The sequence below is a fragment of the Grammomys surdaster genome, unplaced genomic scaffold (assembly GCF_004785775.1).
Source record: "Grammomys surdaster isolate TR1022 unplaced genomic scaffold, NIH_TR_1.0 216, whole genome shotgun sequence".
Lineage (NCBI taxonomy): Eukaryota > Metazoa > Chordata > Mammalia > Rodentia > Muridae > Grammomys > Grammomys surdaster.
In genome coordinates this window covers 861,432-877,526 of record NW_021604661.1, presented here as the reverse complement: position 1 = coordinate 877,526, position 16,095 = coordinate 861,432, and the positions used below count along the sequence as shown (strand labels likewise).

General features: G+C 37.6%; 1 protein-coding gene across 2 annotated transcripts in view; it reads left to right on the top strand.

Moving 5' to 3' along the window:
- The window catches only part of Phf8 (PHD finger protein 8), a 127,160-nt gene that overhangs the window by 75,305 nt on the left and 35,760 nt on the right, over positions 1 to 16,095 (top strand). For both annotated transcript variants that reach the window (XM_028772653.1, XM_028772652.1), the window contains 4 exons: positions 3,088 to 3,266; positions 3,640 to 3,725; positions 4,233 to 4,366; positions 5,002 to 5,312. In XM_028772653.1, coding sequence (XP_028628486.1) covers positions 3,088 to 3,266; positions 3,640 to 3,725; positions 4,233 to 4,366; positions 5,002 to 5,312 — 710 coding nt within the window. The remainder of the gene's footprint in view (positions 1 to 3,087; positions 3,267 to 3,639; positions 3,726 to 4,232; positions 4,367 to 5,001; positions 5,313 to 16,095) is intronic.

Below are 16,095 nucleotides of genomic sequence, written 5' to 3'. Positions count from 1 at the left end.
GCTCCAATTTACTACCTCAGTGCCACCCATACCCTCTCAGTCATAACCCTCCTGGTCGGCCAGCCCACATTCTAGTATCCCAGTAAAACAAAACTCTTGAAGCTTATAATTAACAAGTCAGATTTATATATCAACAATTCTTAAATCACAAGATGCCCACACAATAATTTCTGGTTCAATTGATAAATGATACAAGCTGCTCAACTAGATTAGACAAGTTGTCCCAGTTATTCTAACCTTATAAGCTATTTAAAACTACCTGTGGCTGTTCAAAGACATGCTGGTTCTGAATCATCCTGTCCCTCCATCTCCGTCTTGGCTCCTCCCTCTCTCTCTCTCTCTCTCTCTCTCTCTCGCCCTCCCTCCCTCCCTCTCTCTCTCTCTCTCCTCTCCATCTCTCTTTCTCTGCAATTCTTAGCTCAGCCTCTCCTTTTCCTGTCCAATCAAAGGCCTCCTGCTGCACTATTATATATAAATAGATTGGACAGGGAAATTCCTGCCACAAGTAAGACCTCTAGAACTTACTCATACTACATAACTGTGTAACTCTGTACCTCTTAACCAATATCTGTTCCATCTCACCTTATCCTTCATAACTACCACTGTACCCTTAAACAAATTTCTGTTTGTTTTTTTTATAGATACGAGATAAAAATAAGATCATGCATTTTCTTTTTCTGTATGATTTGTTTCACTTAGCATAATGTGCTGTTACAGATGTACCCATGTTATTAAAACTAGTCAGATTTCTTTTTGTTTTGGACATAGACTCTTTCTTTGTTAGCCTAGGCTAACTTCAAATTCACCATCCTTCTGCCTCCGTCTCTGGTGTACTGGGATGATAGGTATGCTATACCGTATCTTACTATTCTTTGGGTTTGGATTTTCCTATTGACTAATGGCATAGAATATATTTTTGTGTATCTGATTGTGGTTATTTGCATATTACCTGTGGAGAAATGTGTATTTGGATCTTTTGTTTGATTTCAAGTTATCTTAATTACTGGCATCCTATTGACTATGTCTTTTGCCTCACAGAAGCTTTTCAGTTTCATGAAGTCCCATTTATCAATCTTAATCTTAGAGTCTGAGCCATTGGAGTTCTGTTTAGGAAATTTCCCCCGTGCAAATGAGTTTAAGGCTCTTTCCCACTTTCTCTTCTATTAGATTCAGTGTATCTAGTTTTATGTTGAGGTCCTTGATACACTTGGACTTGAGCTTTGTGTAAGGTGACAAATATAGATCTATTTCCATTTTTCTACATACAGCCAGCCAGTTAGACTAGCACTATTTATTTAAGATGCTTTCTTTTTTCCATTGTATATTTTTGGCTTCTTTTTCAAAGATCAAGTGTGCGTAAGTGTGTGGTTTTATTTCCGGGTCTTTAATTCTATTTTGTTGATCAGTGTGTCTATTTCTACACCAATACCATGCAGTTTTTATCACTATTGCTCTGTAGTACAACTTGAGGTCAGGGATGGTGATTACCCCCAGAAGTTTTTAGCTTGCTTCATCCTAGGTCACAAAGATATTTTCCTATGCTTCCTTCTAGTAGTTTTATAGGTTTTGCTTTTACATTTTCATCTGTGATACATTTTGTATTATTTTTATATGCAAAGTGCGGGTAATAGTCCATTTATTTGTTGTAGATAACCAGTTAACTCAACATCCTTTGGTAAAAGAAATATCCTTTTCTCCTAACAGTTGCCTTGGCACCTATGCCAAAAGTAAAGTGACCATATTTAATTGTGTATTCTGGATTCTTAATGTTGTTCCATTTATCTACCTAAATACATTCCTTTATTTATTAGTTTATTTTTAAGAAACATTGTTGTTTTGTTTTGTTCTAAGACAGAGTTTCTGTGTACTCCTGGCTGTCTTGGAACTTGATGTGTAGACCAGGATAACCTTGAACTCAGAGATCTCCCTGCTTCTGCCTCCTGAGTGTTAGGAATATAGGTGTGAGCCACCACCACCTGGGGGACAGTGTCTTAGAATAATGTGTTACCATATAATGCTGGCTGCCCTGGATCTTGTTACATAGACCAGACAGGCCTCAAACTCACAGAGATCTGCCTGCCTCTGCTTCCAAAGCATTGGGATTAGAGGCATACACCTGCATTCCCAGCATATACGTTTATTCTTATGCCAATATCATATAGTACCTAATTACTTTATCAGTTTTGAAACTAAGTCATTTAAGTACTTTAGTGCTGTTTTTTTTTAAGAAGTATTACCTATTTTGGGCCCTTCCTTTACATGTCAAGTTTTGTTTTTTGATAGTACCATACACAAACACAATGCATTTGTTGGTTCTGAAAACAGTTGATCATTTATTTTTGTAGTAATTTTTTAGAATTTAATTTTTTTTTTTTTTTGGTTTTTCGAGACAGGGTCTCTCTGTGTAGTCCTGGCTGCCCTGGAACTCACTCTGTAGACCAGGCTGGCCTCGAACTCAGAAATCCACCTGCCTCTGCCTCCCAAGTGCTGGGATTAAAGGCGTGCGCCACCACTGCCCGGCTAGAATTTAATTTTAATATGATCACCTAAACAAGACTTGTGTGATGGCCACAGCAATTGTCATCCCACCATGAATGGGGGCAGTCACACAAGATCTCAAGCCTATATGAAGAGCTACAGGAAAATGAGAATCATTCTTCTTCAGGAATGAGGACCCAGATAGGTTATCCAATCCCATGAGACCAGCCCTAAATACCTAAACATACAAGCAACACTATGGATCAGTAGACTCTATTTATGTGTGTGTGGGTTATGTATGTGTAAGTTATTATTATAACATAAGCAACAAGAAAAGGTTATGAATTTGAGATGGAGTAGGGGGACATGAAGGAGGGGCTTAGTAGAAATGATGTAAATATGGTATTCATGTACATGCCAATTTTTACAAAAATAAACTGCATTTTGATGAGGATTACATTGCATAATAACTTAGAGGAGAATTAATTTTGAGGAAAAGTAATGAGTAGGGATTGAGGCTAGAGATTTGGATATGTTAAGTATGTATTCTACCATTGATTCATTAGCCCTGCCATGACTCATTTTATGGTCTTATTCTCATTTTTCTAGTACGAAGAGGGTGAAGAGCATATCCAAGTCTCGGAGAGCCAAAATTGCAAAGAAGGTAGACAGTACAAGACTGGTAGCAGAACAGGTCATGGGAGATGAATTTGACATGGATTCAGATGATGAGCTGCAGATTGATGAGAGATTGGGAAAGGAAAAGGCGAACCTGTTAATGAGATCAAGTATGTTTCTGTTTTATTTTTTACCTGTCCTGCCATTTCATACTTGTTTTAGGTTTGAACGTGATGGCTATTGGATGTACCAAGCTACAGTATGAGAGGTTTTTTATTTTTCTCAGTCAGCTCCTCATCTCTTTGAATTATTATTTGTTGGTGGCCATTACTTCAGAGAAAAATGCAGTGTTTGTTTGTTTGTTTGTTTGTTTGTTTTTCTTTTTAAGACAGGGTTTCTCTGTAGCCCTGGCTGTCCTGGAACTAACTCTGTAGACCAGGCTGGCCTCGAACTCAGATATGCAACTTCCTCTGCCTCCCAAATGCTGGGATTAATGGTGTGCATAACCCTAGCTTCATACTAATATATTGCATTGTATTTTAGAATTTCCCCGGAAGTTGCCCCGTGCAAAACCTTGCTCTGACCCCAACCGAATTCGTGAACCTGGAGAAGTTGAGTTTGACATTGAGGTAGGAATATGTCCTGGATCTGGAAAAGGGAAAACGTACTATGCATTTAATCTCTGAAATATAAATATTGAATGCTAGACTGTGGATATTCTTCACCGTAGAGCATTTGCTTAGCCTGTGTAAAGACCTGGATTCAATTTCTGTCCTAATAAAAATCAAATTGCACACTAAGTTGTGACCAGCATGTAAATGGAAAATTATAATTTAGTTAAATACTTTTAAGTATTAAAATAAAAGGCAGTATCACTTAGCAAAGAGAGTATGTATTTGAAGTTTATGATGTGTCCCTTCATACATTTTTTTACTTCATTGTTCCCTAGATTACTTATCTGTCAAATAGGAATCATAGCGCTTTACAAAGATGCTATAGATTAAAATGGAATGATAAATGTACTGCATAATAGATGGTCTACATTTAAGATGTTAAGACTCACAATGTCAACCCTGTATTGGAAACTTACCAGACCTGCCCTGTACAATTGAGGCAGTATTTTCTTTCCTTAACAGGAGGACTATACAACAGATGAGGACATGGTGGAAGGGGTTGAAAGCAAGCTTGGGAATGGGAGTGGAGCTGGTGGAATTCTTGATCTACTTAAGGCCAGCAGGCAGGTGGGGGGACCTGACTATGCTGCCCTCACGTGAGTAATCTTCATTTTCCAGGCTATCAAAAGAGTACCACCCAAAGGGCTAGGCCAACTAATTATTTTTTGAGCATTTTTATTTGTTTTGGGTTTTTGAGACAGGGTCTCTTTATTTAGCCCAGGCTGGTCTGGAACTCCTAGTACTTTTGCCTTGCCTCCAAATGAGTGCTGATATTACAGGCTTGTACCACCATGCCCATTACTTAACCAAGTAAACAGACAACAAGAATATTTATGCTGAAAGAATAATGTGAATGTGAAAACTGTCCTTAGAATCTTCAGAGCTGGCAGTGACAGGATATGTAGACTTGAGAAAGAATCAATTTTAAATACTTTGGAAATGGGTCAGGGAGAGTCATAGAAAGAGAATTGTTAATAAAAAAAAAAAAGAAATAATCACCATAGATGAAAAGAGGATTCTACCTCTCTTCATTGCTTGTCTTTAGAGAGACTTGAGGCAAAACTAGCTTTTCATGAAAACAGATTTTAGTATTATCTTCATTCTTAACCATGGATGGTTCTCTCCTTTGTAACACCTTAATTGCCATAGCTATATTCTTCCTGAGTGTTCTAACAGTTGGTTTCTTCTTGCTACAATAACTTCCCCAGTGTTTCTCCTTTGTCCTTTACAGTGAGGCCCCAGCCTCCCCCAGCACTCAAGAGGCCATCCAGGGCATGTTGTGTATGGCCAACCTGCAGTCCTCATCATCCTCACCAGCTACCTCCAGTCTGCAGGCTTGGTGGACTGGAGGGCAAGACCGAAGCAGTGGGAGCTCCAGCAGTGGGCTGGGCACTGTATCTAATAGTCCTGCTTCCCAGCGCACCCCAGGGAAGCGGCCCATTAAGAGGCCAGCATACTGGAAAAACGAGAGTGAAGAGGAGGAGAATGCCAGTCTCGATGAGCAAGACAGCTTGGGAGCATGCTTCAAGGATGCTGAGTATAGTAAGAACATGTTAGCATATTGAGCTAGATCAAAAGAGTTCCCTTTAGCTCAATTTCAATCCTAAATCTAAGAGAAAACAGCCTGCAATAAACACAGGTCTCAACCTTAAGCTAGATATTTATTTTTTTCTGAACCATGTTTTCTTGCTCTGTAAAATAGCAGTTATCTGTATCCCCATAAGTTGTAAGAATTAGAGATTATGCTTATACCCAGCATTAGGCCTTCAGTTCCTTATTCATGGCAAGTCCTCCATTGTAGTATAGTTCTCTTATAATTAGCTGTTGTCTGGTTTTGGTACTATTTATGTTTCACTTCAGCAAACTCATTTCCTCTCTTGCTTATTTGACTCTTATCTATATTTTTAATGTTCTATGTTAATCAATTCATTTCTTACAAAGGTATATACCATCAGCTCTCCATAGCTGAGCATTCCATACCCATTGTTTCCTCCATAGATCAAAAGCATGTGGAAAAAATTACATCTGCATTGAACATGTACATACTCTTCTTTCCGTCTTCCTCTAACTTATATAGTACAACTGTTTACATTCAAAGTAAATGATGAGGGTCATGGAGTATATACAAATACAATAATGGTTGATGGAGAAGGACATTCTGGAATCAGTTCCCTTAAAGTATTGACAGAAGACTGAAATGACCCTCATTGAATGTTACATATATAAGAAACAAATCCTAAAATAATGATGATTTTGGAATAATATAATGATTAAAGTGCTGGTTTATATAATGTACGTAACAATAATGTTGAGTTTTTTCTTTTTCTTCTTTTTTTTTTTTTTAGGTTTTTTGAGACAGGGTTTCTCTGTGTAGCCCTGGCTATCCTAGAACTCACTCTGTAGACCAGGCTGGCCTCGAACTCAGAAATCCACCTGCCTCTGCCTCCCAAGTGCTGGGATTAAAAGTGTGCGCCACCACCACCCAGCTCTTTTTTCAAAATTATATAAATGTAATTACCATTGACTGAGACTAAAAAACTAGAGAAAGCCAAAATTCCTTAGACCTGATACTTTCTGAGCATATTTTCTTTTCATTGTGCTCATGCAACTATACACACACACACACACACACACACACACACACACACACACACACACATATATAGTTTGCTTGTTGCAAACTATTCTGTAGAATCATAGTGTTTATTCCTTTCTATGTTTGACATTTTGGTTGTTCTTAAGGTTTTTTTTTATTGCATTGAAAATCTTTGCAATAATCTTTTATGTCTATTTTGCCAGAAAATGTCTCTCTAGAATAGGAAAACTTGTTGAGTTGAAGATTGTATACAAGATACATATTGATAGTGTCCAACTATGTTTCAAAAGGATCAGTTTATGAATAGTGTGTGAGAAATTTGTTTTCCCTTACATTCTTATAGTCAGTGGATATTATGAACCATTTAAGTTCTATAACTAAAGGTGGTGTTTGTTTCTTTGTTTTATATATTTGTTGACCCTTTGTTCATTTTCTTTGAGCTATCTGTTCATTCTTTCAATTATTTCTTTTCAAAAATTTTCTTACAGATTTGTAGTTCTTTTCACAATGTATTATAATTGTTTCCTTGCTCAGCATCATCTCCTTCTCCTTTTCCTCCTCTTCTTTTTCTTTTAAGACAGAGTTTCTATCTATACTCGCTTGCTGTCCTGGAACTCATGTAGACCAGTCTGGCCTTGAACTTGGAGATCCACCTGCCTCTGCTTCCTTAGTGCTAGGATTAAAGGCATATGCTACCACTACCTGGCTTCCTTTTAAGACTTTTTATTCTGTGTTTGTTAGGTTATTTTTTTTATATATTCTGGATATGCTAATTTTTCTTCCCTTTTTGGTTAGAGAGAAACATTGTGTATTTCTTCTCATTTTTGTACAGGCCTCATGTAGTTGAGATCTACTGGGGAGAAAACAGAAGAGTAGATGCAAGAAGTGGATAGAGATTTGTTTTGTTTTGTTTTGTTTTTTTAGTTGTTGCTACTGTAGTTCCAGACTCCTATCTCCTTGCCTCATTTTTCTGATTTGCTCTTTTCTGTGCATCATAATATCATAGTCAAGTGACTTCCTTACATACAGGAAGATTGCAATATTGCTCTTTTTGAGGCAGGTTTTATTAAATAACCAAAGGTAGCCTCAAACTTGTGATCCTCCTGACACACACAGCCCACATCTAAACTGCAAGCAGGAGACAGAGTGTGCACTGGGAATGGCACAAATCTGTTGAAACCTCAAATCCCATCTCCAGTGATACATCTCTCCTAACAAGGTAACACCTATTCCTTCCCAACAGTTCCACCAATTGGGGACCAAATATTCAAATGTGTGTATACAGAACATTCTCATCCAAACTTCTATAGAAATCTGATAAGATTTCTCCCATTCTGTAGATTGCCTCATTAATCAATTCATTGTGTCCTTTGCTGTAAAAACACTGTTTAGTTTCATGAGGCTCCATTTATTTATTAATTGTTAGTCTTAATGCCTGTATTATCATGGTCTTGTTCAGAAAGTCCTTTCCTATACCAGTGAATTCAGATATACTCCCTCATATCTTCTCTATCAGGTTCAGGGTAATAGTACTTATATTGTTTCTAAATCCATTTGGAGTTGCCTTTTGTGCAACATGAAAAACGATGCTCAAAAGTCTCATTCTTCTACAGGTAGCTATCTAATTTGATCAATTATCTTTTCTCTAATGAGCATTAGTGGATTCTTTATCAAAACTCAGGTGTGTTTATTTGTGAATCAGCAATTTAATCTGTTGATCAATGAGTCTATAATAGGATATGAAATCTGGCCGGGCAGTGGTGGCACACGCCTTTAATCCCAGCACTTGGGAGGCAGAGGCAGACGGATTTCTGAGTTTGAGGCCAGCCTGGTCTACAGAGTGAGTTCCAGGACAGCCAGAGCTACACAGAAGAAACCCTGTCTCGAAAAGCAACAACCAAAAAAAAGGATATGAAATCTGATATAGTGATAGCTCTAAAACTTTTGTTATTCAGCACTTTTTGGCTCTCCTGGGACTTTTATGTTTCCCTTATGAAATTTATGATTGTTTTTCAATTTCTCTGAAGAATTGTATTGACATTTTGATGGGGATTGTATTAAATCTATAGCTGCTTTTTGGCAAGATGGCTGTTTTCACAATATTAATTCTGCCAATCCATGAACATGGGAAGGTTTTTCATCTTCTATTGTCTCTTTCAGTTTTTCTTTTCAGTGCCTTAAAGTTTTGATTGTATAAAATATCACTTCTTTTGAGTATTCCAAGATATTGTTGAGGCAGTTGTGAAAGGTATTGTTTCTCTGAATTCTTTCTCAGTATACTTGTCATTTATATATAGGAAGACTGCTAATTTTTGTATGTTAATTTTGTATCTTGCTATTTTGCTGAATGTATTTATCAGCTGTAGGTTTCTGGTGACATCTTTAAGGTCTTTTACGTATAGAAACATCATCTAAAAACAAAGATACCTTGGCTTTTTCCTTTCTTATTTGTATTCCTTTTATCTCCTTCACTGGTCTTATTGTTCTAGCTAAGACTTTAAGTACTCTGTTGAACAGGAGTCAGGAGAGTGGGCAACCTTGTCTTATTCCTGATTTTAGTGAAAATGCTTTGAGTTTCTCAGGATTCAGGTTGATGTTGGCTGTGGACTTCTTGTACACTGCTTTTATTATTGTTGAGATAAATCCTTTGTATCCTTAGATTCTTCAGGACTTTTATCATTGAGGGATATTAAACTTTGTCATCTAGTCAACTAGGACTTTTCTGCACTTAATGAGATGATTCAGTGGTTTATGTCCTTTAGTTTATTTATGTTGTGGATTATGTTTATTGAATTTTATATGTTGAACCATCTCAATATCTCTAAGAGTAAACCTAATTTTGATTACAGAGGCTAATATTTTTGATACATTCTTGAATTCTGTTTCCAATTGTTTTGAGTATTAAGGATCCATTGTATTCCATTCAAATTTTAGAACCAATGTTTTCATTTCTGCGAACTTGCTTTGAAAGGGATTGCATTAAATATGTGGATCACTTTGGGGACTATTATTGTCTTAACAGTGTTAGACATCCAACTTTTAGATGTCTTAATTTTTTTTTTATTGGATGATTTATTTACATTTCCTATGTTGTCCCCTTACCCCATCCCCCACCACCCCCTCGGAACCCCCAATCCCCTCGCCCCTCCTCCTTCTTCTCTGTGGATGTAACCTCTATCTACACCCCCCCACTCCCACCTCCCCACCCTCAAAATTCCCACCCCCTGGGGCATCCAGCCTTCATGAGGTCAAGGTTCTCTTCTTCCACCTATGCCCAGCAGGGCCCTCCACTTTTACATATTCAGCTGAAGCCCTGGATCCCCCCCTAAGTGCTCCCAGGCTGGTGGTTTAGACCCTGGGAGCTGTGGTTGGTTGGTATTGTTGCTCTCCTCATGGTGCCACAAACCCTTTCAGCTCCTTCAGTCTTCACTCTAACTCCTCTATTGAGAACCCCATGATCAGTTCAATGGCTAGTTGTGAGCATCTGCCTCTGAATATGTCTGACTCTTGAAGGCCTCTGAGGAGATATCCATATCAGGCTCTTATCAGCATGCACTTCCTGTCTTCCACATCAGCATCTACCTTTGGTGATTGCACATGGGATAGATACTCAGGTGGGGTGGTCTTGAGACGGCCCCTCCTTCAGTTTCTGTCCCTCACTTTGTCTCCATATTTGCTCCCTTGAGTATTTTGTTGCTCCTTCTAAGAAGGACCGAATCACCCTCACTTGGTCTTCCTTCTTTATGGGCTTCATGTGGCCTGTGAGTTGCATCTTGGGCATTTCAAGGTTCTGGGCTAATATCCAATAATCAGTGAGTGAATACCATGTGTCTTCTTTTGTGATTGGCTTACCTCACTCAGGATGATAATTTCTAGTTCCATCCATTTACCTAGGAACCTCTCGAATTCATTGTTTTTAATAGCTGAGTAATACTCCATTGTGTAAATATACCACATTTTTTGAATCCATTCCTCAGTTGAAGGACATCTGGGTTCTTTCCAGCTCCTGGCTATTATAAATAAGGCTGCTATGAACATAGTTGAGCATATGTCCTTGTTATATGTTCGAGCATCTTCTGGGTATATGCCTAGGAGTGGTATAGCTGGATCCTCGGGTAATGCTATGTCCAATTTTCTGAGGAACCGCCACACTGATTTCCAAAGTGGTTGCACCATCTTGCAGTCCCACCAACAATGGAGGAGTGTTCCTCTTTCTCCACACCCTCGCCAGCATCTACTATCACCTGAGTTTTTAATCTTAGCAATTCTGACTGGTGTGAGATGGAATCTCAGGGTTGTTTTGATTTGCATTTCCCTGACGACTAAGGATGCTGAACATTTCTTTAGATGCTTCTCGGCCATTCGAGTTTCTTCCGTTGAAAATTCTTTGTTAAGCTCTATACCCCATTTTTTAATAGGGTAATTTGGTTGTCTGGAGTCTAATTTCTTGAGTTCTTTGTATATATTGGATATTAGCCCTCTATCAGATGAAGGATTGGTAAAGATCTTTTCCCAATTTGTTGGTTGTCGTTTTGTCCTATTGACAGTGTCCTTTGCCTTACAGAAACTTTGCAATTTTATGAAGTCCCATTTGTCAATTCTCGATCTTAGAGCATATGCCATTGGAGTTCTGTTCAGGAACTTTTCCCCTGTGCCCAAGTATTCGAGGCTTTTCCCCACCTTCTCTTCTATTAGTTTCAGTGTATCTGGTTTTATGTGGAGGTCCTTTATCCACATAGACTTGAGCTTTGTACAAGGGGATAAGAATGGATCAATTTTCATTCTTCTACATGTTGTCTTCCAGTTGAACCAGCACCATTTGTTGAAAATGCTGTCCTTTTTCCACTGGACAGTTTTAGCTCCTTTGTCAAAGATCAAGTGACCATAGGTGTGTGGGTTCATTTCTGGGTCTTCAATTCTATTCCATTGATCTTCCTGCCTGTCTCTGTACCAATACCAGGTAGTTTTTATCACTATTGCTCTGTAGTACAGCTTGAGGTCAGGGATGGTGATTCCTCCAGAAGTTCTTTTATTGTTGAGAATAGTTTTCGCTATCCTGGGTTTTTTGTTATTCCATATGAATTTGAGAATTTCCTTTTCTAACTCTGTGAAGAATTGAGTTGGGATTTTAATGGGAATTGCATTGAATCTGTAGATTGCTTTTGGCAAGATGGCCATTTTTATTATATTAATCCTGCCAGTCCATGAGCATGGGAGATCTTTCCATCTTCTGAGATCTTCTTCAATTTCTTTCTTCAGGGACTTGAAGTTCTTGTCATACAGGTCTTTCACTTGCTTGGTTAGATTCACACCAAGGTATTTTATATTATTTGCAACTATTGTGAAGGGTGTCATTTCCCTAATTTCTTTTTCAGTCTGTTTATCTTTCATGTAGAGGAAGGCTACTGATTTGTTTGAGTTGATTTTATAACCAGCCACTTTGCTGAAGTTGTTTATCAGGTTTAGGAGTTCTCTGGTTGAAGTTTGGGGGTCACTTAAGTATACTATCATATCATCTGCAAATAGTGATATTTTGACTTCTTCCTTTCCTATTTGTATCCCTTTGACTTCTTTTTGCTGTCTAATTGCTCTGGCTAAGACTTCCAGTACTATATTGAATAGGTAGGGGGAGAGTGGGCAACCTTGTCTAGTCCCTGATCTTAGTGGGATTGCTTCAAGTTTCTCTCCATTTAGCTTGATGTTGGCTACTGGTTTGCTGTAAATTGCTTTTACTATGTTTAGGTAGGGTCCTTGAATTCCTGATCTTTCCAAGACTTTTATCATGAAGGGATGTTGAATTTTGTCAAATGCTTTCTCAGCATCTAGTGAGATGATCATGTGGTTTTTTTCTTTAAGTTTGTTTATATAGTGGATTACATTGATGGATTTCCGAATATTGAACCATCCCTGCATTCCTGGGATAAAACCTACTTGATCATGATGGATGATTGTTTTGATGTGGTCTTGGATTCGGTTTGCTAGAATTTTATTGAGTATTTTTGCATCGATGTTCATAAGGGAGATTGGTCTGAAGTTCTCTTTCTTTGTCGGGTCCTTGTGGGGTTTGGGTATGAGTGTAATTGTAGCTTCATAGAACGAATTGGGTAGTGTTCCTTCTGTCTCTACTTTGTGGAATAGTTTGAAGAGAATTGGTATTAGGTCTTCCTTGAAGGTCTGAAAGAATTCAGCACTAAAACCATCTGGTCCTGGGCTTTTTTTAGTGGGGAGGCTTTTGATGACTGCTGCTATTTCCTGAGGGGTTATGGGACTATTTAGATGGTTTATCTGCTCCTGGTTTAACTTCGGTACCTGGTATCTGTCTAGGAAATTGTCCATTTCATCCAGGTTTTCCAGTTTTGTTGAGTATAGTCCTTTGTAGTAGGATCTGATGATTTTTTTAATTTCTTCAGTTTCTGTTGTTATGTCTCCCTTTTCAGTTCTGATTTTATTAATTTGGATACTGTCTCTGTGCCCTCTGGTTAATCTGGCTAAGGGTTTATCTATCTTGTTGATTTTCTCAAAGAACCAACTCCTGGTTTTATTGATATTTTGTATTGTTCTTTCTGTTTCTATTTGGTTGATTTCAGCCCTGAGTTTGATTATTTCCTGCCTTCTACTCCTCCTGGGTGTATTTGCTTCTTTTTGTTCTAGAGCTTTTAGTTGTGCAGTCAACTTGTTAGTGTGTGCTCTTTCCAGTTTCTTTTTGTAGGCACTTAGAGCTATGAGCTTTCCTCTTAGCACTGCCTTCATGGAGTCCCACAAGTTTTGGTATGATGTGTCCTCATTTTCATTGAATTCTAAAAAGTCTTTTATTTCTTTCTTTATTTCTTCCTTGACCAAGTCATCATTGAGTAGAGAGTTGTTCAGTTTCCATGTGTACGTGGGTTTTCCATTGTTTTTGTCAATATTAAAGACCAGTCTTAGTCCGTGGTGATCTGATAAGATGCAAGGGATTATTTCAATCTTTTTGTATCTGTAGAGGCTTGTTTTGTGACCAATTATATGGTCTATTTTGGAGAAGGTACCATGAGGTGCTGAGAAAAAGGTATATTCTTTTGTTTTAGGATGAAATGTTCTATAGATGTCTGTTAAGTCCATTTGGTTCATAACTTCTGTTAATTTCAAAGTGTCTCTGTTTAATTTCTGTTTCCATGATCTGTCCATTGCTGACAGTGGGGTGTTGAAATCCCCCACTATTATTGTGTGAGGTGTAATGTGTGTTTTGAGCTTTAGTAAAGTTTCTTTTATGTATGTAGGTGCCCTTGCATTTGGAGCATAGATGTTCAGAATTGAGAGTTCACCTTGGTAGATTTTTCCTTTGATGAGTATGAGGTGTCCTTCCTTATCTTTTTTGATTAATTTTGGATGAAAGTCGATTTTATTTGATATTAGAATGGCTACTCCAGCTTGTTTCTTGGGACCATTGGCTTGAAAAATTGTTTTCCACCCTTTTATTCTGAGGTAGTGTCTGTCTTTGTCACTGAGGTGCGTTTCTTGTATGCAGCAAAATTCTGGGTCTTGTTTGTGTATCCAGTCTGATAGTCTGCGTCTTTTTATTGGGGAATTGAGACCATTGATGTTAAGAGATATTAAGGAAAAATGATTGTTGCTTCCTGTTATTTTTGTTATTAGAGGTAAAGTTATGTTTGTATCTTTTTTGGGGGTTGTTGGAAGATTACTTACTTGCTTTTCCTAGGTTGTAGTTTCCCTCCTTGTGTTGGCATTTTCCATCAATTATCCTTTGAAGTGCTGGGTTTGTGGGAAGATATTGTGCAAATTTGGTTTTGTCATGGAATATCTTGGTTTCACCATCTATAGTGATTGAGAGTTTTGCTGGGTATAGTAATCTGGGCTGGCAATTGTGTTCTCTTAGTGTCTGTATGATGTCCGTCCAGGCTCTTCTGGCTTTTATAGTCTCTGGTGAGAAGTCTGGTGTAATTCTTATAGGTCTGCCTTTATATGTTACTTGACCTTTTTCCCTTACTGCTTTTAGTATTTTTTCTTTGTTTTGTGCATCTGATGTTTTGATTATTATGTGACGGGAGGTATTTCTTTTCTGGTCTAGTCTATTTGGTGTTCTGTAGGCTTCTTGTATGTTTATGGGCATCTTGTTCTTTAGGTTAGGGAAGTTTTCCTCAATAATTTTGTTGAAGATATTTACTGGCCCTTTAAGTTGGGAATCTTCATTCTCATCTATACCTATTATCCTTAGGTTTGATCTTCTCATTGTGTCCTGGATTTCCTGGATGTTTTGAGTTAGGAGTTTTTTGCATTTTGCATTTTCTTTGACAACTGTGTCAATATTTTCTACCGTATCTTCTTTTTATTTTTCATCTTGAATGTTCTGTTACTTTAGTAAGACAAATGCCAGAAGAAAACAAAAGTTAGTTGTAGAAAAGAGGATAACTGTAGGCTGTTACTGAATTAATATCTATGTACAAACAACTTTAATACTCCCAGATTTTCAGTTTATTTCTTGCTGTACAACAGTGGTTCTCAACCTGTGGCACACAAGACCCACAGGGGCCACATAACTATATTTATATTATGATTCATAGCAGTAGCAAAATTACAGGTAGGAAGGAGCAATGAAGATAATTTTATGATCAGGGATCACCACAACATGAGAAACAGTTAAAAGGTTGCGGCATTAGGAAGGTAAGAACCACTAGCCTAGAACATTTCTCTTAAACTATTACATGGAGTAACTTCTTATCATTCAGCTATTTGCTCAAATACCTCTCAGACCTTTCTCTGACAATCCCGATTGTAATTAGTACCCTTATTTTAGCTAATATCTATCTCTTTATCCAATTATTACTCTCTTAAAATTATATAGGTTGTCTATATCTTTTTTCGCTCTACCTTGTAAGAATCAGAGCTCCTTGAAAGTACAAACAATGTTCTACAAAAATTGGTCAGATCCATCAAAATGCAGTTGAATTGAAAAGGTGATCCAATCTACAAAAGAAGGTAGTATCTTGATTTCCTCATCACCCAAGAATGTTCAAACTTTAATGAGTTCTGGAAGTAACATCTCAGTTCTTAGTAGAGAAGAAAAAAGCCATATACATTCAAAGAATTATTTCAATAATTATTTTAGCATTTCAGTAGTAGAATTTCTTGAACTTTAGTCACTAATTAAATGCCACTTGGATCATTGCTAAATACAAAAGGTTAGCCAAACGGATATGAGCTCTACTCTCCTGACAATTGAAGAAAATTCATCTTTATTGAGAATCTTATGTTGATAATATTTTTATTTAAAAATAATTTTTATGTATTGATATTATAATATAATTAAATCACCCTCCCTTTTCTTTCCTCCCTCTAAACCCTCCTAAAACCCGTGTTCGCTTTCTCATTCATCTTTTGTAAAAATAACTTTTATTTGCCAAAAGTAATTGTCATCTCAGAGACTTACTGCTAAATAAGTTTACCCTTTCTAGCTCTTTCTGAATTCTGGCTGGCTGGTTAATTCAGTTGTTCTGGCTCAAACTCCTCTCCACACTGATTGGTTCAAACTGACTTCTTTTAGCTTCTGATTGAATTGCTCTGGTTGGCTTCATACTAACTTGGCAATATGTTCTAGTCTTCCAGCTCCTTCTCATTCTCTGGCATGTTCTGTCTTCACCTGCAACCTGTCTCTGTGAAACTGTCCCAGAAAAACTGCCCCCTCCTTTCTGCTACTCTCTTAAGTTGCCTCTCTTTCCTGTCTGTTTTCATTAG